The following is a 23,741-nucleotide window of genomic DNA, read 5'->3' as shown; positions in this document are numbered from 1 at the left end:
ACGGAGCTGGGTAAATCCATACAGACAAGCCTGGTAATTTAAGTTTGTTCACTAGTTCATATGGTAGACAAAGAGAACAGATTTCTGTAAATTAACCTTGGACCTCTGCACAAGCACTGTGATATATTTTGGCACACGCACACACACACACACACACACACACACACACACGAAAAGTAGATAAATGTAAAAAAACTAATAAAGGTATTTTCATTTAAATAAAATTAAAGTAATCTGTGATCATTGATCTTACGAAAAAGCTTTAAAATTCATAAGAAGGAAAAAATTCATATGTCAGAATCCTTTGAAATATATACAAAAGAAACATTTAGAAAACAACTACCTTAAACATCACCTTTTGGAATGGTCCGAGGAGATCTATCTACCTAATATTGCTGTCCTGCTTTTTCCTTGACCACAGAGACAACATAGGGATATTTAGGCAATGATAGCTCAGCTGGAGTCGGTATATATTTTAGTAGAACAAGCTCTTGAGAGCAGTGATCAAAAGATTAAAGATGGGTTTCAAATTTGGTATTTCCAGTTCTCAAAAAATAAGAGAGAAGCTTAGATGTTTGTCATGGTCCTCAAAAGCTCAAAGGCTCAGTTGTCACACTGCTGAAGGCTTTCCTCTGTAGAGTGCTTTTTCATGTCACTAAAAGAGGCTTCCAGGACCCAGCAAGGATGGCATTAGCTGAAATACCCAACAAAGAGGAGGGAGAACCTGTAGAGACCATATCCAGAGGTTAGTCATGGTCCTTGGTTGAGGGATAGGGCCACACACTCATCTCCAAAATTTTAACTCGGAAATTGTTCCTCTGTAAAGGAAATATAGAGACAAAGAGTGGAGCAGAGACTGAAGGAAAGGCCATCTTACAGACCATTCTACCTAGGGATTCATCCCATATGCAGACAGCAAATCCAGACGCTATTGGAGATGTCAAAAAGCACTTGCTGACAGGAGCCTGATGTAACTGTCTCCAGAGAGGGTCTGCCAGAGCCTGACTAATACTGAGGTAGAGGCTCACAGCCAATGATTGGACTAAGCATGGGGATCCCAATGGAAGAGCTAGGGGAAGTACTGAAGAAACTGAAGGGGTTTGCAACCCCATAGGAAAAACAACATTATCAACCAACCAGACCCCTCCTCCCCCAGAGCTCCCAGGGATTAAACCACCAACCGAAGAGTACACTTGGAGGGAACCATGGCTCCAGCTGCATATGTAGCAGAGGATAGCCTTCTCTGGCAGCAAAGAAGGGGAGGCCCTTGGTCCTGTGGAAGCTCAGTGTCCCAGCGTAGGGGAATGTGTAGGAGATGAGATGGGGTAGGTGGGTGGATGGGGTAGCATCCTCAATAGAAGCAGCGGGAGGGGGATGGGATAGGGGTTTGTGGAAGGGAAACTGGGAAAGGAGATAACATTTGAAATGTAAATAAATAAAACATCCAATAAAAAATAAGAAGAAAATCTAGGTCTGGGGAAGGGAAAAACAAAAGGAGGAGTGTATATAAAAGAATAATATAAGAGATATTTCAATAAAGAAAGTCATCAAACAAATGGAAAAACAAACATAATATTTTTCCAGTTCTTCCCTTATAAATATCTCAATTTTCCCTAAATCTTTCCTACAAAAATTGCTTTTAGGATATAACAAATGGAACAATTGACTTCCAGAATTATGTTGTAGGTAACTGCAATCCATCAAGTTTATCTATTATTATCATAGACACTATTATCATAGCAGAACCTCATGTCTAATTTAGCTTTAATACACACAAATATTCATATGTATGCATATATGTATATATTGATTTTAAATATGTGTTATATAGCAAATAATGCTAAATTGACCACTCACAATTTAAAAACCATAGCTAGTATGAAATTTGAGATGACAAGAACCAGTACACACATACAACTTCATGACAAATAGAACCAGAGTCTCTTGTACTCATCAAACTATTTTCAAATAGTTCTTGTTCAGTGGAGGGATATACACATGAATTTTTATCTCACTTAGATTTACCAGAATACTCCTTTTTACTTACAGTTAATTGTTTAAAATAGCATTGTAATGATAAAATATTTTTGTAGGGCTAGAAGAAAAATTACATATATTTGAAAGGTAATTTCAGATAAAGAAAACAACCAATTTGTACAAGATTGTGTTCACTCATTCAAAATATCTAGAGTTATCTCAATGATAATTATAATAATATTTTTGTTTGTTACATCCATGAAATTTTTATCCCCATAATAATCTAAAGATATGTATACTATTAATGCTTTCTTCTCTTTGCCTGTATGGATAGTAAACTTCTCATAGCTATAAAATATCACATGAAGGCCAATGAGATGGCTCAACTAGTAAAGCTGTTCATTGCCAAGCCTAGGGACTCAGTTTCATCCTTGGAATCCACAAAATGGAGTGAGATGACAATAACTGTATCTTGTTCTTTATTGTCCATATGTTAGCCGAAATGTACATACATACCACACACACACACACATGCACACTCACTAAAGTTCAATAAAAATATCACTGAAACACTAAAATTAAGAAAATATATTTGTGTAATTAATGTATCCATACATTAAACTGAATGTAGTTATTTGAAATGTGAAATATCAGAAATGAATTTAACATAGTGGACATTTAGAACACGACTACATATGTAGTAGAGTTTCTTGGAAGAAGACTTATTTAAATAGCAACATTGAAAGCAATGAAACTTAACATTCATTTTTAGAGAAGTTATCATTATAGTTCTTACTTTCTGATTTCAAACAAATGTATATATATTTTAAAAGACTATGATGCATTATAACATGATTCAAAATTAAATACTAAGGTCTAGGACTTTTGATAAGTTTTTAGACTACTGAAGGTCTCACATTACATAAACAAATCTATTAATAGTTATTTGATGTTTTCTTGCAATACATTCAATTTCTGGCTCTTAGTGTGGTAAGCAATTACGCTAGAAATCTGTGATATGTAAGTAATAGACATTATGGTAATTTCTCCACTTTAGTGATAATTACTAACTAGAAATACCTTCTAAACAGCATTAGGTACTAGGCTCATCTGCTGCCGATATTTAGATATGAGAGCAATGTCCATAATTCTTCTAACTGACTTGGTTAAATTAGAGTCAGTTTGACTGGAATGAGAAACACCTAGAAAACTGAGGAAACATTTCTGCCAATGAGTCTGAGGATGTTTCTGAGACTAATTAATATTTGAATGAATAGAATGAGTAAAACAACACTCTCTTATGTAAGTGGGGTACCGCACAAAGTACAAAACTGGAAGGGTGAATTCACAGTGCAGGATGAGCTCAGATGGTTGCTTTTCTAGTCATCAATTACTGTGCCCATCATCTAGGTCCTTTTGATCTGACAGATTAGACTGGTGAATATTTTCTTACATATGTTGCATTTAGACGTTATAATTGAGAGAGAAACAGTTGCTTCCTCTGAATCTCAGGATTTTAGATTTAACTGAATTCTACCACTGCCTTTCTTGCAAATTAAGTTTTAGATAATTTTGAAAACATTAGTACAATAGCTTTTGCAATTTCAAATATAAATTAGAATTTTATGGAAGTAATACATGATATAATTATCAGCATATGTGGTGAATTCTAGAAATTTTGATGAGTATTAAGAAACCTAAAATAAAAAGAAACCTAGCCTGAAATAATGACATTTATTAAAGAACTTTATTCGTATAAAATAGTATAGATCAAATTATGATACTTAAAATTACATTTTCTCAGAAATTTTGGTGACAATTCTATCAGAAAAATATAAAAATTTTAGCTTTGTAATTTTAGATTGCTTATGAAACAAATGACAGAATTAGTCAACAAAAATTGAAGAGATTCTACTCCAAATGAATTTTTTTTTGTTTCCAGAGCATTTGTTGAATAAATAACATTTGCTGTAAAACATACATTGCAATGAAAGATTCTAAATTCTAAAACATAAATACATGGAAATGTATTTTTTTATCAAATTTATATTTGAAGTTATAATGAAGGAAGCAAAGTAAAACACATAAGTAAAGAACTGAAGAATGAGAACATTTGCAGGAAAAATAATTAAATTGTTGAGAATATTTACTTGTATTAATTGCTGAATTTTTGTTTGGTAGACAAAGAATAAGAGTAAAAATCTCCACAAAAAATTATTAACTTAAAAGAAAACAAGATTATTTATATAGTGTTCACAATCATTATCACTTCAGTTGGACTTTGATCCTTTCTATGGGACTAAAGTGATATGCAAAAATGCACAATTTCCTTTGCCTTTCATAGAAGATCTTACAAACCCAAGATAGATGGTAACTTGAAAATTTTTATGGAATTCCAACTTACCCCATTTAATGGATATGTTTTCCATCCTAGTTCTCCCATCACTGTGGTTGTATCAAGCAACACAACTAGAATTAAACAGATAAATCTCACATAAGTATCTTTACAGATGGAAACATACATCAACATTAGGTACAACCTTAATATCAAATGAGCCTACTATTTCTTCATCACAGTAGCTTTAAGAGCGTGGTTACTTTGACATTATTTATAGTTCCTATTGTAATACTTAAAGATAAAAAATATAAAATGATTAAAATTAATGCAAAGCTTCTGCACATCTGTTCGGTTTAATAATATCAAATGACACTGATAGTCAAATAACAATTACAAGGTCATATTTAATATAACAGATTTTTCAATGTAATTAAATAACCCACATTTTTTGTTTTCTAAATTTCATGCATAGTCTATTAAAATAAAAACTACTAACAGGTCCCTGTGCTTTGTTCTTGCTATGAAATTTTCATGTAAACATCAGCAAAAAATGAAGATGGATCTTTTTGGATGAATCATAGCTTCCAAAGCATGGAATACTTAAGCATTAGCTAGTATACTAATTTCTAGCTGAAGAAAAGAACAAAATTTAAATCTATGAATCTTCCCTTCCTGCCCATATCTTTTCCCTTGGCAGATCATCAGTGTGTCTGTTTCTTGGGATACCCCAGAAGTCCTAAATGCCAGTAGATCTGTTGTACCCATGGCAACAGGTAAGGAACCCTTCCAAATAACTACATCAGATGGGACACCCAAGAAGCCCAGCTGACTCATAACCCCTCCCCATTGCTTGAACTGCATCTCTTTTCCTTCCTGTGCCTTCCACTCGGGCTGATCATCAGCTTGTATGTCCCTATGATGACTTCACAGTCTAAAGGCCTCCCAGTAGATCTGCTGCATCCAGGTCAACAGATTCCATAGTCTAAAGGCATTCCAGGAGATGTACTGTAGCCAGGGCAACAGATTATCAGTGTGAATGCCCCTTTGAAGACCCCAGAGTCTAAGGGCCTCCCAGGATACCTGCTATGGCCAGGGCCACAGGTCTCTCAGGAGACTTGTAGCAACCCAGGGACATAGGAGATAGGCTCCAGACAGAGATACCTACGTCAGTTAACACCAGAGATAAACATGTGGCAAGAGGCAAGCACAAGACCATAAGCAACAGAAACCAATATACTTTGGAACCATAAGACACCAGTTCTCCCACCATAGCAAGCCCTGGATACCCCCAACACACCTGAAAACCATAATACTGCCCTAAAATCCTATGACAAACTATAGTCCTTTAGGGGGATATAAATAATGCACAAAAGAAATACAGAAAAACACAGGTAAACAAGTAGAAGCCCTTAAAGAGGAAACAAATAAAATCCCTTAAGAAATATAGGAAAACACAATTAAACAGGTGAAGGAACTGAACAGTGTGGTCCAAGAGCTAAAAATGGAAGGAGAAACAAAGAAATCACAAATAGAGGCAACCCTGGAAATGGAAAACTTAGTAAAGAGGTCAGGAGATACAGATGCAAGCATCACCAATAGAATATAAGAGATAGAAGAGAGAATCTGAGGCATAGAAGATAACTTAGAAGATATTGTCACAATGGTCAAAGAAAATACAAAATATTTAAAAAGTCCTAACCCAAAATATCATTCAGGACACAATGAAAAGACCAAACCTAAGAATAATAGGATTAGAAGAGAGCAAAAATTACCAGCTCAAAGGACTACAAAACATCTTCAACAAAATCATAGAAGAAAACTTACCAAACCTAAAGAAAGAGATGGGCACAAATGTACAAAAAGCCTACAGAACACCAAGTATATTGGATCAAAACAGAAATCCTCCCTGTCACATAATAAACAAAATATCAAATGCACAGAACAAAGAAAGAATATTAAAAGCTGTAAGGGAAAAGGCCTAAGTAACATATAAAGGCAGACCTATCAGAATTACACTAGCCTTCTCAACAGAGACTCTAAATCCAAAAAAAAAAAAAAAAAAAAAAAAAGCTGTATAGAAGCCATGCATACCCTAAGAGAACACAAATGCCAGCCCAGGCAACTATACTTTGCAGAAGAACTCTCTATCATCATAAATGGAGAAACCAAAATAGTCCATGACAAAACCAAATTTAAACAATATCTACCTACCAATCCAGCCCTACAGAAGATTCTACTAGAAAACTTCCAACACAAAGAGGGTACCTACATCAAGGAAAAAAAGAAACAAGAAATTAATGATCTCACAACAAAACCAAAAGGAGTGAATCATATACACGTAATGCCACCTACAACAACAAATATATCAGGAACTAACAATCATCTGTCTTTAATATCTTTCACTATCAATATACTCAGTTACTCAATAAAAATACATAAGCTAATAGATTGGACATACAAGCAGGATCCAGCATTTTGCTGCATGTGAGAAACATACCTCAATAGCACAGACAGGCACTACAACAGAGTAAAAGGCTTGAAAAAATTCTACCAAGAAAATGGTCCCAAGAAACAAGCTGGATTTGCCATCCTAATACCTAATAAAATAGTCTTTCAACCAAAAGTTATCAAGCGAGATGGGTTAGGACACCTCATATACATCAAAGGAAAAATGCAATTAAAAGTCTCAATTCTGAGCATCTATGCCCCAAATGCAAAGGCACCCACATTCATAAAAAAACCTACTAAACCTCAAAACACACACTGAATACCACACAATAATAGTGTGTGGTGAGACTTCAACACCCTACTCACACCAATAGAAAAGCCATTGAAACAGAAACTAAACAGAGATTCAGTGAAAGTAATAGAGGTTAGGAACCAAATTGATTAATAGATATATACAGACATTTCACTCTAAAACAAAAGAATGGACTGTCTTCTCACACCTCTTGGTACCTTCTCAAAAATTGACCATAAAGTTGGTCACAAAACAAGCCTCAATAGATACAAGAAGATTGAAACAATCCCATGCATCCTATCAGATCACCATGGATTAAGGCTAGAATTCAATAACAAAAAAACAAAAACAAACAACAAAACTAGAAAATCCACATACCCATAGAAACTGAAAAATTCTCTACTCAATGATAACTTGTTCAGAAAAGAAATGAAGAAGAAATTAAAGAATTCCTGGAATTCAATGAAAATGATGACACAGCATATCCAAACTAATGGAACACAATAAAAGTAGTGCTAAAAGAAAAATTCATAGCAGTAATTACCCTCATAAAGAAATTGGAGAAATCCTACACAGCAAATCTGAAAGCTCTAAATCAGAAAGAAGTAAATATACCCAAGAGGAGTAGATGGCAGAAAATAATGCAACTCGGACAAAATCAACCAAACAGAAACAAAGAGAATAATACAAAGAATCAAGAAAACCAAAAGCTGGTCCTTTGAGAAAATCAACAAGAGATAAAACCCTAGCCAAACTAAGTAAAGGGTACAGCGATAATATTCAATTTAACAAAATCAGAAATGAAAAGGGAAATGGAACAACAGAAACTGCAGAAATTCAAAAATTATCAGATTCCACTACAAAAACTGGAAAATCTAGATGAAATAGATGATTTTCTAGACAGATACCACATACCAAAGTTAAATCAAAAGCAAGTGGATCAAGGTCCTCCGCATAAAAACAGATAAACTGAATCTGATAGAAGAGAAGTAAGAGCCTCAAACACATGGGCACAGGGGAAAATTTACTGAACAGAACACAAATGGCTTATGCTCTAAGATCAACAATCAACAAATGGAACCTCATAAAATTGAAAAGCTTCTTGAAGGCAAAAGACACTGTCAATAGGACAAAATGGCAACCAGCAGATTAGGAAAAGATCTTTGCCAATCCTACATCCAATAGAGGGCTTATGTCAAATACATACAAAGAACTCAAGAAGTAAGTCTCCATAGAACCAAATAACCCTATTAAAATGGGGTACAGAGCTAAACAAAGAATTCTCAACTGAAGAATACTGAATGGCCAAGAGGTACCTAAGGAAATGACCAACATCCTTAGTCATCAGGGAAATGCAAATAAAAACTACCCTGAGATTCCACCTTATACCACTCAGAATGGCTAAGGTCAAAAACTTAGTTGACAGCAGAGGCTAGCGAGGAGGTGGGAAAAGAGGAGCACCTCTATTGTTGGTGGGATTGCAAGCTGGTAGACCCACTCAGGAAATCAGTCTGGCAGTTTCTCAGAAAATTGGACAGAGTATTGCCTGAGGTTCCATGTATACAACTCCTGGGAATATACCCAAAAGATTTTCCAACATATAACAAGGGCACATGTTCCACTATGTTCATAGCAGCCTTATTATAGTAGCCAGAAGCTGGAAAGAACTCAGATGTCCCTTAACAGAGGAATGGATACAGAAAACGTGGTATATTTATATAATGGAGTACTACTCAGCTATTAAAAATCAATGACATCATGAAATTCTTAGTCAAATGGATGGAACTAGAAAATATCATCCTGAGTGAGGTAGCCCAATCACACACACACATACATACATACACACACACACACATATACACACACACACACACACACCAAACAACCACATATGACATGTACTCACTGATAAATTGAAATTAGGTAAAAAGCTTGAAATACCCACGATACAATTCACAGACCATATTAAGCTCAAGAAGAAGGAAGTCCAAAGTGTGGATTCTTCTGTACTTCTTAGAAGGGGAAACAAAATACTCACAGGAAGTAGAGGTTGGGTGGGACTTCAGAAGAAGAGAGGAGAGGGAGGGGAAAAGGGGGCAGGATCAGGTAAGGGAGGAGACTGGGATGAAATACTGAGCGTCAGGAAATTGAAAATATGTGTGTAGCAGTGGAGAATAGAGAACTGGGAGTAGCAACCAGTAAGTCCCAGATCCCAGAAAAGAGGCTCTCAGGACCCAACAGAGATGAGATTAGCTGAAATGCCCCAAAAAGGGGAGGGAGAAACTGTAGAGACCATATCCAGAGGTTAGGCAATGCCTCTGGTTGGTGGATGGAATCACATACTCATCTCCAAATTTTTAACCCAGAAGTGGTCCTGTCTAAAGGAAATACTGGGACAAAATGTGGAGCAGAGACTGAAGGAAAGGCCATCCTGAGAATACCCCACCTGGAGATCCATTCCACATATGGACACCAAACCCAGACACTATTGCAGATTACCAGAAGTGCTTTCAGAAAGGATCCTGATATAGCTGTCTCCTGAGAAGCTCTGCCACAGCCTGACAAATATAGATGAGGATGCTCACAGCCAACCATTGGACTGAGTATGGGGACTCCAATGGAGGAGTTAGGGAGAAGACTGAAGGAGCTGAAGGGGTTTGCAACCCATAGGAAGACCAACAATATCAACCAACCAGACTCCTCAAAGCTCCTAGAGACTAAACTACCAACCAAAGAGTACACATGGAGGGACCCATGACTCCAGCTGCATATGTAGCATAGGATGGCCTTGTTGGGCATCAACGGGAGGAAAGGCCCTTGGTCCTGTGAAGGCTTGATGTTCCAGTGTAGGGGAATGCCAGGGGAAACCAGGAATGGGGATAACATTTGAAATGTAAGTAAATAAAATATCCAATTAAAAAATAAAAAAAACTCAGGTGACAGCACATGTTGGCAATGACACTCCTTCATTACTGGTAGGATTGTAAACTGGCAGACCCACTCTGTAAATCAATCTGCAGGTTCCTCAGAAAAGTGGAAATAGATCTACCTGAAGTCCCAGCTATACCACTCTTGGACACATACAAAAGATTCCCAAACATAACATAGGGGCTCATGCTCCACTATGTTCGTAGCTGCCTTATCTCTCATAGCCAGAATCTGTAAACAACTCAGCTGTCCCTTAACTAAAGAATAGATACTGAAAATGTGGTTGATTTACACAATGGAACACTATTCAGCTATTAGGAATGAGGACATCATGAGTTTTGCAGGCAAATGGATAGAACTAGAAAATATAATCCTGAGCAAGAAACTCAGACCCCCCCAAATACATGCATCGTATGTACTCACTAATAAATGGATATTAGCCAAAAAAAGTTACAGAATATCTAGGACACAAGATAGTTAACAAGAAGAAGGACTCAAATGAGGTTGCTTTAGTCTCTCTTGGGAGGTAGAAGATAACAATTATAATAGGCAGTGGGAGAGAAGGATCTGGGTAGGAGAGGGGAGGGGGAGATGAAGAGGGAAAAGGGCAATATAATCAGGTATAGGAGGGGAGACAGGAGAGGGCTAGAACAATGAATAGAGATTCACAACCTCAGGGTATAGAAGGTGGGGGGCCCTCTAGAATGTAGCAGAGACCTCAGGACTCAAAGGGAGGGACCTTAGATGAAATGTCCTATAGTTGGAGTGGTAACTTGTAGAATCTACCTCAGGTAGAAAGATTTGGCATCAAAGAGAAGGATGGGGTTGCCATCCCACAGCTGAAAATTCTGACCTATATTGTTCCCTTCTAAGAAAACTACAGTCAAACATGGAGAAGAGACTGAGCGAAAGGAGGTCAAATGACCAAGCCAACTTGGGATCCATCTCAAGGGGAAGCTCCAAGGCCTGACACTTATATGCTATGGTGTTGTTACAGACAAGAGCCTAGAATGGCTGTCCTTTGAGAAGCCCTAGCAGCAGCTGACACAACCCAGGCATAGGACATGCCACATCCTTCCTTCCTCCTCTTAGCCAACTTCACTCTGGTACTGGCAGTACTCCTGTGGTATTTGTAGGCTTTGAGCATCTCAGTCTATATTTTTACAGTTTGTAATTTTTTGTAGCACTTTCAGAAATGTCTTAAGTTAGTGTTGGCCTTAATTAAATATTCTCATCTCTAATATTCTCATGTTTAAGCCAACTTATTTATTTTACATATATAAAAATGTAAGCATTTTTCTTCAAGTTCAGTTCTAAGCTTTTCTGTAAAATTATATATCATTCTGAGAAAAAAGAAAAAAGCTTATATAATAGACAATATTTATTAAAGTAATTGAATTTATAGTTAAATATGTATCAATAAACTAATTTTGAAAATCAATATTCTAACAGTGTATTATGTTTCTAGATTTCTAGAAGCCAAGATAACAATACTCATATGTACACGAGTAACTGAATTTACAGTTAATGTGTCAAAAAATGAATTTTGAAAATCAATATTCTAACAATGTATTCAATTTCTAGATTTCTAGAAGCCAAATGATGAAAATATTCATATGCTCATAAGTAACTGAATTTACAGTTTAATATGTGTCAATAAACTAATTTTGAAAATCAATATTCTAACAATGTATTATGTTTCTAGATTTCTAGAAGCCAAGATGATGACATGTACATATGAATACTAGTTAAACTTTTTTTTAACTGATTATGTGCAAGGGACCTTGGCTGCTGAGTGTTCATGGTTGCAAATGTTGTGTAATAACATAGAACTTCACTGAGCCTGTGTGAGTTGCCTAGCATTACAATCCTCTGAGAGACTCTGCGCATCAACCAGTGGAAAGTGATGCTAAGACTCACAGCCAAGTATCAGATGGAGCTCCGGGAAGTCCCGTGGAAGAGTTGGAGAATGGATTGAGGAGCATGGAGGGGATAAAGGCTGTAGAAGAAGATCAACAGAGTAGACTAACCTGGACTCTTGGGTGCTCCCAAAGACTGACCATCAACCAAAGAGCATATAAGGGCTGAACCTAGGCCCCTATACATATGTAGCAGATATGCAGTTGGTCTTCATGCAGGTCCCCCAGCAACTGGAAAGGGGGCTTACCCTGACTCTCTTGCCTATCTGGAGATTCTGCTCCCCTAACTATTATATCTTGTCAGGTCTCAGTGGCCAAGTGGGGGTTGGAATTAGGTTGTAAAGTGAATGAATTAATAAATAGATGAATAAATGAATAAATAAATGTAGAAAAAAGGAGAAAAACTATGAAAATTTTCCTTTAATTAAAGGTAACTCATAATCTGGTAAAGAAAATAAGCACTCCCCCCCAAAAAAAAAATCCTTCCCAAAACAACCCTCTACTGAATGATGAGGCAAGAAACTGATTTGAGAGCTCTCTAAACAGGAAGTGTAAAGACCTAAAAGGCATTCCATAGACTTGGCAAACAGGTTAATGGAGATGAAAATGACCAGTTGGAAGTAGTAAAGCTGAGATATGATACACTGTTGGTGGGTACAAATGATTAGACTGGGTAAAGAGGAAAGGACTGTTCTTATGAGATGAGGGAGGGAGGTAAATACAGAATTAGAGAAGTTAAGAGGAAGAGCAGGGTACAAGTGACCCCAAGGAGAAATGAGCAAAGGAGGCTCTTTGGAGAAGGAGAAGGAGGTAAATACAGAAAGAGAGAGAAAGGGAAAACAATACTAAGGATGTCTGGAAAAATCATAAAGAATCATACTATTAAAGATCAGATGAAACTTACTGTGCACATAATTCTGTGTGTAAATATACCTATATTGTTTACAAAATCTTTACTCATCTGGGCTGAGATAACATCCAAATCAAAAGGCCATTATTCTCTCAATATTCTTTGTGACCTCATGTATTGAATCACATTTCCATTCTGTTCTCTAGCACCCATTATATGTTTTCTGTCTTTAAAGTTATACTTTCTCTAGTATATAAATTAGAGATCACATGTCATGAACACTTTTGAGCCCATGTTTTTTCTTGGCATTATTGAGTTGGCCTTCATATTTGATGCTTCATAAGTCAATAATCTGTTTCTTTTCATGGCTAGTGATTAATGCTTCCATTATATGAAATGCCTACCTTATGAACAAATGGACTCTTTTCCATTGAGGATATTAAATTCAAAACATTTTAATATTTATCTAATATCATTTTGGTTACAAATAAAACTGCATCTCTAGCGGCAGGTCTTACTGATTTCTAATTGGTTCACATGCCAAATATTGAGATTGTCTAGCCTCTCTGAGTCACCCTGACATCTGTGCTGTTGAATTCCTTTTTAGTTCTAAAGTTTATTCTCAATAATAAAGAACAGTTACATTTTATACTACTTAAGAATGATACTCTAGAAGAAAAATTTATTGTTTTCTACATGTTAAATTTTCCTAGTTTAGATATGTCTATTAATGGATGCATATCATCATATATATTTTCACTTAGCTTTGGTTTTAATCTTGGGACATGGTTTCTATAGGTTGTTCAGACTGCATTTGAACTCATTATATAAGACAGAAAGACACACAACTAGCCTCTCTTCTGCTTTATCATCACAGGCATCGGGCATAGCAGTCTCAACCATAAGGCTTAGCTTCATTTGATTGTTTGTTTGTGCCCTCATTCATTTATCTATTTATACATTTATTCATTCTTTTTATCTTCCAGACCTACTGCTTGTTTTTCATAGCACCAATGCTATATCATAGAAAAAATACCATATTCTACTGGAGAATAACAAAGAGATTTAGCAAATCATTTCCATAGTTTTCTATTGGCCAAATAATTAATATGACCATACATAAGTGTAAGTGAAATACTCCAGGTGTGATAAATCTATGCCTCTATAATAACATATTTAGTGAACACTTTGGCAGAACTGTAGAAAAGCATATTTTTAAAAGAGGATGCATAAACTGAATATAATAAAACATGCATTTTGCATTTTCTGTATAAACCCCTTCTGCTGAACAAAATAGCTTCTGAAAGGAAATTTGTCTTGTTGAAATACTCTAGTTAATAAATTGAGAAGGAATGACCTGATTAGGATGCACTGTTTGCTATTGCTAATGAATTAATATATTTAGCTAATGGTTTTCCATGGCTGCTAACATCAGAAAAAGAAATAAAACGGGACATAAAAAGCGAGAGCTTCTAAAACACTTTCTTTATAGTTTAATTTACTCTATCTTAGTATACCAGTCTAACAAGCTTGGAAGCAACAAAAAAAAATGTCATGTACAATAACACACTAACACACACATACACAGACACACACACACCATGGCTTGCTTCGTTAAATGCAAGGTAACTCACAATTATAGAAAAAAATAACAACAGTATGATAGCTAAAATTGTAATTTAATCTTATTAAATAGAAATTATTTGGCCGACATATTTAGGATACTGAAGTATGTAAGTCTAGTGTCTACATTAGGTCACTGAAGATCATACTGTTACTTACCTAGAATATTTATACCTTGGAAATATTTTTTATTTCACTAATAGGTGGCAGGATTCACAATCAATTCACATTAATTGAAGTGAGGACAGACTGATCTCTTTTTCCAGTCATCTCTGAAATATCTTAAGTATCTTATGAAATCATCATATCAAAGGAATACCTGTATTCCCATTTCTAGTGTAGCAACATTTATAGTTGCCAAGAAATGAAAAGATAACATGTACACACAGGCCTGTGTACTCACGCACAAACACACACACACACACACACACACAGGGTAGCTAGAGGGAGAGGAGGGGAGAGGTTGAAAGAGAGAGAGAGAGACTATGTAGGAACAAAAATATAAAAATCTTTCCTTTATACCACATGTGAGATTATTTATCTCAAATGAAGTAAACCACAATGAAAGATATGTACAGCATGATATTTTTCCTCTTTGGAGTCTGAGAATATTGATACCTCAGAAGTTGGCAGTACAATGGTCATTATGAAGGGCTGAAGAAACAGGGCAGAAAAAGGTGAGAAAAGTCTGATCAATGCATACTAAGTTCTTGTATGCTGCTGTTCAGCAGAGCAATGGCTGATGGCAATTGTATGGTACATTTAGAAGGTGGGAGTTGGGGGATAGGTAGGGGTACATCCGCAGAGAAACAGGAGGAGGGGTGAGGGAATAGGGGGTTCCTGGGTGGGTGGGAGATGGGATAAGGGGACAACATATGAAATGTAAATAAAACATCCAATAAAAAAAAGAAAACCTACAAGAACAAATCATGAGAATTTTCACCATAAAAAAATGACAAATGTTTTTGTCAGATGTATAGCTGACAGAGATTTTTTTCTCATTCTGTAAACTGGCTGCTAAGTGGACTATGAAACTAAACAGAGACATCTCAGGAGTAGAAATGTAAATTCCTAAGAAATTTTTTAAAATGTGTTTACATCCCTACCAAAATAAATGAAACATAAAAGCACTTTGAAATTACATCTTACTCTAGAAACAATGACTTAAATTAAGAAAACAAAACAGTAAATACTGACAGAATGTGGGGAATGACAAAATATCTTGCCCTGCTGCTGGAAGTGCAATTTGGTACAGTCACTATGTAAATCAGTGAAGCAAGTCCTCAAAAAAGAAGTAGATCTATCATATGCAAAACAACTTCTAGGCATATACCCAAAAAGATTCTATTTGCTACTACAGAGACACATGCTCATCCATGTTCATAACTGCTCTATTCAAAATATCTAGGACATAGAAACAGCCTAGATGTCAATCACCTGATGAATGGATAGTGAACACCTGGTACCTATATATAATGAAATTATATTCAAATATGCGAATAAATGAAATTATGAAATTTACAGGTAGAAGGATAGAGCTGGAATCAGTCATTCCATGTAAGTTAACCTAGTCTCACAAAGATAGGTAATATCACATGTTCTCAATCATGGTCGATCTTTGTGTCAAATCTTTAGAGTTATGTTTTAATTTGTAGTAAGTATAAAATCTAGGAAACTAGAAAGGGGTAATTCACAGATGGGGAGAAGAAAAAATCTTAGGGGAAGGGAAGTTGCAAAAATGATTATATAAAACAGAAAAAATGGTGAAATAATTAAAATATGTAAGAGCTGAAAGTGTAGGACAGAGAGAACATGGGGGTGTGAAGAAATGACAGTCAGGAAATGTTCAGAAAAGTTATATGGAAATCTACTATTTTACTATATGAAATTTGTTTTTTTTTCACATTAATTGACTTAATTGGAGTTAACCTACACATGTGAGAATGTTCCTTAAGGTAGACAAATCATGACCAATAGAGACCCTGTGTTAAATGTGGGCTATCTTTTCTGGGGTTGTTTCTCAGAGAATTGTCCAGGAAGCCATCAAAAACAATATAGGCTATTTCTATTGCTCCAGGATACACACCAAAGCTTGTTAGTAACAACCTATTTTTCAAGACATCACACACTTTAGTCGCGGCATATGGAAAAATCAGGTTGATGCTGACCAAGAAGCCATCTCATTTGCTGATTCGTTTTCATAAAACTTGTAAGTGACTTTAGGCTGCTGTGAGAAAAAAAATCCTATAGTAACTATAATAATGACCTGTATGGCAAGTTAATGCAATACATGTGCAATAATGCAGTAAATGTTACAAAGGGAACTAACCACATTGTTAATGGATTTAAGGTATGCTCTACTGGAATGAATTTATGCCCGGTTCTTTTAATTTTGCCAAGAACCCATGTTTGAGCAGTTCACAGGCCCAAGGGTGAATCTAGTAGTGCTGTTCTACTAACTGGGCACAATGACAAGCTGTCGTCTATGTTTGTTTGTCTATAACCATTGACGAATGCAACAGTCAGACTTCATCAGAGAATTTTCCTTGTCTAGAGATTGGTGGCTACTCATAACTGAACACATGGCAGAAAATGTGTGAATAACGAGACATGGACATCAACTCTTCCCATACCAGGGTCTTGGGAATTATAGAGGAAGTGGGTCAAAAACATTGTAAGAGTCAGATATCAGAAGAACAGAAGCTTAACAGTGCCTTGTGGACATGACTCAATAGTTAATATTCTTGAGTTTATAGCAACTGTAGATACACAAGGCCTGCTGGACAAGATAAAGACAATCATCATTCTTTTATGGATATAAGAGAGCCTCATGAGTTCCAACAATAACTGGTAAGCTTTTGACAGTTGACACCTTCATTGGTAGGAAGATAGAGTTTTGGCTTTTTTTATTTATTTTTTATGGGTGGAATTTATAAACTCAACCATGCTCCAATGGATGGCCTCAGAACTAAGAGTATAAGTCAGCACAAATTGGATTTCTTGAATTATTAATAAAAGAAAAGAGGATATGAAGGGGAGGTGGTGGATGGATCTTAGAAGAGCTAGGTAAATGATTAGAGGGTAAATGTGGTTATTATCCATTGTATGACATTCTCTAATTAATATTATAATGGGCTAATAATACTTTTTTGTTATATGTAAATTTATTTTAAATGACTAATGCTTATACAGTGTGTTCAGTATTTTTAATTTTTGATTATCCTACTTTCAATTATATCTCTTTCTTGAGATCTATTGATATACAAAGACTTGTATATATTTAATATGTACAATTTAATAAGATTAGATATAAACATACTCCCGCACATATATTATTTTGATAAAAATCATAAACAAATCCAGCACTTTCAAACATTTTTCTCTTGCTACTTTCTGCTTCCTTTTGTTGTTTTTTCTCCTATTGTTTAAAAGTACTTTTTAGTTGCACATACAATGCTGCCTAGAACAACCATTATGCTATAGAGTAGATCACTTGATCTACTCTAATCTGAAATAATATCTGTAAATGTATTGAATGATTGAATACATATTACTTGAGTAAAATGTTTTTTGAATAAAATTGATTAGTATTTTGAAAATATATATTATTGAATAAATGAATATATTCATTGAACAGTAACTTGCTATTTCTTTCCTTGGTCCCACTCAACTGTGCCTCACCTCACTCACTGAATGAAAGTCTAAATGAAATAATGCAGTATTTGTCTTTAACAATTGACTCACTCCATTAAGCATAGGATTCCTGAAGCCTACCCATGTTGTGACAATAAGGAGACTGTTGTGACAATAAGGAGACTTAGTTGTTCTTTAAGGCAGAATACAACTCAATGGCATATAGCTTCTGTGATTTGTTTGTTCAATTTTTCTTTCTAATAGACACTGAAGTCTGTACATGTTTTCTATTTTGTTTTATTTCATAATAAATATGAAAGTACAGGTTTCAATATCCTTACTTAGATTTTTAAAATAAATACCCCATAAGTGGGAAACCTCATTTATATGTCCTCTTTTAAACTTTGGTGAATCAGAAAAAAAATGTTTTTGCCATTTTATATAAAGAAAATGTATAGGTATTATAAATAAGTAAAGATATTCAAATATGACAACTACAGAAAGAACTATGAATCCTACCAATACTTAAACGCATCAACATATTTTATCAAGTTTCCAAAAATTACTGATGTTATAGCTGGTGAAATAATTGGTTAATTGATATAATTAGAATTCTGTCTAGATGCTTTGGTGGATTAAGTTTAATAGACATAATAGTAAATTTATTTCAAAACAAAAAAAATTGACAACAGAGGTTATCTATTAGTGCAGAGGATTTTTTGGTAGGAGGGAAATCATTAATCGTGCAGAGTTTCTTTTTGGGAGAGGGGAATCTTTTACTGGAATTCAGAAACAAGATTTTCCTAATTGCTGTATTTTTTTTTTACATAAAATCATGCCATCAAAAAAATTCCTGATAGCATTTTTAAGGTTGTACCATAGACAAATAAATGGTGCATTGATAGTAAAATAAATCTGAAAATTGTTGATAGTTTAATACTGTTACACTGTTTTAATTTCACCATTTGTTTCATATACAAAACCCCACAATGCAGATTTCCCAAACTAATTACAGTGAACCCACTAAGGTGAGAGCTCCTCCTGCTGGCTTTAAACAAAAGGCATCCACTGCCTGCCAGAGTGTGAACTCACTGTAAACCCAGCAGGAGAAGCACAAAGTAAAGCATCAAAGTCAGTAGATTTTCATTAGAAATAGAACAGCAATGGTTTAAACTGTACTTAATTATGTATTATAACTCAAAACATAAATTTTACCTAGTGAAACTCAAAATGTAATTATTTTTTAAATAATGAGAAATTAGATAAACAAAAAAATTACTAGAGTGATGTTAACACAATATTGCTTTGAAACTTGTGTTCATTTTGTGAAGCAACATAAGCCATAGAATATGCTTGGAAAGCATTATATGGTTTTCACATTAACTTCTGAAAATATCATGGATAATATACTTATCTCTAAAAATATACTGAATATGTAGTGTTACACTTACTTATATATTTGGCAGACTAAAAGTATTTTATGTGCTAAAAGAAAATACTAAATAATAAAATGAACTTTAATAGTAGTAGAATAAATACAAACAAATGTGAACATAAGATTCAAAACTTAGTATGAATGTCATGTCTTTACCTACATTTGAACTCCTTATGAAACTTAAATGATACTACATTAAAATCAAAAATATATTTATTTACAATGTATAGTAAGTGGAATAATAAAAAATAAAACATTTAATAAAATAAGAATAAAAATACAAAATTTTATTTGTAAATCATTTTGAAAAATAATATAAGGAAATAAGATATTCCATGAGAAAGATCTCTTTTAATTAAAGGTGGAATAGGAATGTAACTCAGTTGGTAGAATGCGTGCCTAGTATACTGAGAGATCCAGCACCACACAGACTAGAAATGAAAGTGATCTATCTATCTATCTATCTATCTATCTATCTATCTATCTATCTATCTATAGATATATTCATATATTGACATCTATAATTATCTAAAATATATACAGTTTCTTAGATAATTTTATTATAGAAATAGAAACTAATATATGAACTATTATCCTTAAAATATATATTGGTTAATTCTTTAAGAATTATAAATATATGTATACAATATATTTTGATTATATTAGCTCCTTTCCTCCCCCTAGTTCCTCACAGATGCACCCCCAAACAAGTACAGTTTTAATGGTCATATACATACACACACACACACACACACACGCACACACACACAAATGAGTGAGGAATCATATACTGAAGCTTGATCCTTCTATTGGTAGACATACATACTTCCTTCCTTCATTCCAGAATGCTGACTGTCATAATATAAATAGTATTAAAATTTTAAATAATCACAAATATTTGCTTGGATACTTTCGTTAGTGGATTTTACGCATGGAGGATAAAACATTCATTTTAGATTATTCCGCTTTCATTCTCGGTCAGGTAAAAAGAAGAACTTGAGTCATTCATAATAACTGAACAGGATATGGTATGATTTATGTTGCACTGGCTTTAGCATTCCACATTACCCCTGTATCACTAAAAAGAATGCATGAAGGAAATACAACTATTATAACTATTGTATCAGTTCTATGAACAAACATGTACCTTAATACAGTAAATGTTAGACATTGTTGTGGTGAATAATATACTGTGTTCAGGTGCTTTAGCTGTCTTTGAAGGTTATCAAATTAATCCAGGTTTGACAAAACTGCTTACTTTATTCAGTGAAAACTAAAGATTTTTACTTACAGACCTGTATACTATACTGTTGCAATCAATATGTAATCCTTCCCCAAACTAATAGAGATTGCTGAGAATGTACATAGGATTATATACTTACCCCTCAAATGCCTTTCTATGTATTGATATTAGTTTCAAGGAAACACTGTGCAAAGGGGATCATTGTTTCTTAAAAATAATAAAGCCAGCTTAGTCTACTGAGATTGACATGGGTTCATTAGTTGTAGTGAGAACATTTTGTTTGTTTGTGGCTAAGTTTATTTCTCTCTATCCTTGTTCACTTGTCATTATGTAAGTGATATTTGTGATTACTTTTATCCAGCCTTTAAGTTTTGAGAACTTGGAAAATCCTATTTGAATGATAACATACTAAGTCCACAGTAAGTTTAAATTACTTTAAAAAATTAGAGAGAAATTTAACTGTTGAGCTCTTGAGCTCATAACAGTTTGTATTTAACTACAAAATATTTTTTTTTAGAAAGCATGTCTGTTTCACTGCAAAATAAATCATTCCATTCATTTCAGCTCTAAACCTATTAATTTTGTTATTATTTAAATGGAATAAGTAACACAATAAAATGACAAACTCTACATATTCTAATGAATGAAGCTCCTTGGGAGTTATTATCGAATGAATGAATTTGTTATTCAAGCACAGTAAATTACAGAGTCATAACTACCACTAGGAATTCATTCAGGAGAATGTTGCCAGTAGCTGATCAAAGTGTGACTAGAATGTCTGTCCTCACTTTCATAGTTCCCTAATCCTTCTCTTCAGGTATATCTAGATAGTTATCTTTTCTGGTAGTTTCTATTTGCCTATGTTCATAAACACTCCTTAACTACTTCATTACAAAGACTGACCATGAAGATCCAATGAAAGCCCAAATTGGAGACTTCTTAGCAATTCTTCTCCTATACCAGGAGTCTGAGCAATGTCAGTATATGCACCTGTGTGTCCATGAGGTAGTTGTGCACTTCCATCAAATTGTTGCTATCAGTCTGACTAAAAAGAGTAAGAGGATAAAAATGTTGTATTGCTACTGTACAATATTATAAAATTGTTCCACTTGCTTCATATTGGGAACATGAAGTCAATACATCTGCTTCAATTACATAGAGTCTGAATTGTTATTTTTTTTAAAGGCTATTTTTCTTTAGTATGAGTGTTTCCAGTTTCAAGACGTATTTAATAAATGTCCTGAATCTCTCATGTCTCCCACAAAGGTGTCCCACTTAACTAAGTTCATTGAAGGTTCTCTCCCATTGCTACCAAGGCCTTTCTACTTCTGGCTTTGTGTATTCCAACTTTGTTTTTAAATGGGCTTTAGACAGCTTACTTTTTTTTTGAAAGCACATTACAAAACTGAAACTTTGAAATACACTAAAAGTATTTTTCCTCTAACTCTGGTAAAAGAAATTATGACCATCTCATTTAAAATTTTATCCACAATTCATTGGCTGTTTCAATTACAAACAATGCATATTTAATTAATCAGTTTTTAAAAGACAGTTTTGCAACCGTTACTTTTAAAGAGAAACAATAAAAATTTTCTATTTAAAAAAACTAATTTTACATGAGCTTAAAAACAGCATCTGTGAGTCAGGGTCTATATTTTCATTCTTGAAAATTGAAGCGACTTTCACTTTGTAGTGTTGTTTTCTCTCATTATACATATACAAACTTATTATAAATAATATTTTATAGTTCTCTGTTGGGTGTTAAAGCATCCAGAAATGCCATTTGATCTTATCTAATGTGCTAGTGCTACACCAACAAGAGAGAGCCTCTGTCATATATAACTGTTAAGTACTAGAGATTTGTTTACAGTCTATCGGATACGATATCTACCTTCATAGAGATATTATCACTTCCAAAGTTAAAATTTTTGTATTGATCTCTATGGTGTAGTTTTTCCAGACATACAAATAACCGAACAGATTAAAATATCCTGATTTAGAAATGCAGCTAAGGAGAGGTTAGAACTATTTAGGAGACTGTGTGAAGTTGAGGTCCTGGAGGTTTTTTGTTGTTGTTGTTGTTGTTTTGTTGTTTTGTTTTGTTTTGGGTTTTATTTTTGGATAGGGCATTCAATATCATATCATCAGCACCAGCATCAGCATCTTCATCAGCACCAGAGCTCTGAGTATTTGGATAACTTAATCCAGTTTCCAAAGAATAGATAGAAATGCACTCCAGGAGTTAACAAAAATGAGAAATAAATATTTTCTGCCTGTAAAATGCTTTCTTAAATAATCTCAAGTACATTAAAGGTCTACTAAATTTATCTACAGAGAAAAGATAGTAAATTAAACGCTATTAGAAGACATTGAGAAAAGACAGACTTCCATCATCAGGAATGTGTCCAAAGGAAAATATTAATTATGTTGTCATCATTTTGAAAAAAAATATACTTGGAAACAATTTGGTAGGGTATATTTTCAAATTAATTAAAGGACAATCAACATAACTTATTATTATCAATTAAAAATTTAAAACAGTGTTCCTCCTGGACTAAGCCCAGCTCCTTTCTTCTTTTTCTTTCTCTCCCTCTCCCCCTCTCCCTCTCCCTACTCTCTCCCTCTCTCCCCTCCCTCTTTCTCCTTCCCATGCAAGGATGAATGGAAGAATGCAGTTAGTGGAAACAAGTGTGGTAAAAAACTGCATATTTGGATAGAAATACATTCCAAACTGAGTGCTGAAAGAACACTGAAATATGGGGAAAACGATGTACTTGAAATGTTCAGTCAGTGGTAAAGTTGCTTATGTGACATTTACATATGATCTCTCGAACATAGTTAGCAGACAAAGAAGTCACAAAGAAATACAAAATCAAAATAGATATTGTTTTGAGCATAGAATGAACAGAAAGAGGAGATATATCTTTTCTACTTTCTGGAGTCTCTGCTCATTCTCCAGACTATACCTGCTCCTTTTTAGCCAGAAGTGCCCTCAAGCTGTTTGCTTTCACATAAACCCCTATGTTTCTGCCCTAATGATAATATACATGATGTT

The 23,741-nt window shown here is 34.5% G+C and overlaps 1 protein-coding gene across 1 annotated transcript in view; it reads right to left on the bottom strand.

The window, feature by feature from the left end:
* Positions 1-23,741, bottom strand: part of Epha6 (EPH receptor A6) — a 900,945-nt gene that overhangs the window by 825,119 nt on the left and 52,085 nt on the right. The window contains exon 2 of the mRNA XM_028760223.1: positions 4,382-4,446. Coding sequence (XP_028616056.1) covers positions 4,382-4,446 — 65 coding nt within the window. The remainder of the gene's footprint in view (positions 1-4,381; positions 4,447-23,741) is intronic.

Source organism: Grammomys surdaster, unplaced genomic scaffold (assembly GCF_004785775.1).
Source record: "Grammomys surdaster isolate TR1022 unplaced genomic scaffold, NIH_TR_1.0 126398, whole genome shotgun sequence".
In the NCBI taxonomy this organism is placed as follows: domain Eukaryota; kingdom Metazoa; phylum Chordata; class Mammalia; order Rodentia; family Muridae; genus Grammomys; species Grammomys surdaster.
The sequence above is the reverse complement of the archived record's forward strand: the minus strand, read 5'-3'. Positions and strand labels throughout refer to the sequence as shown.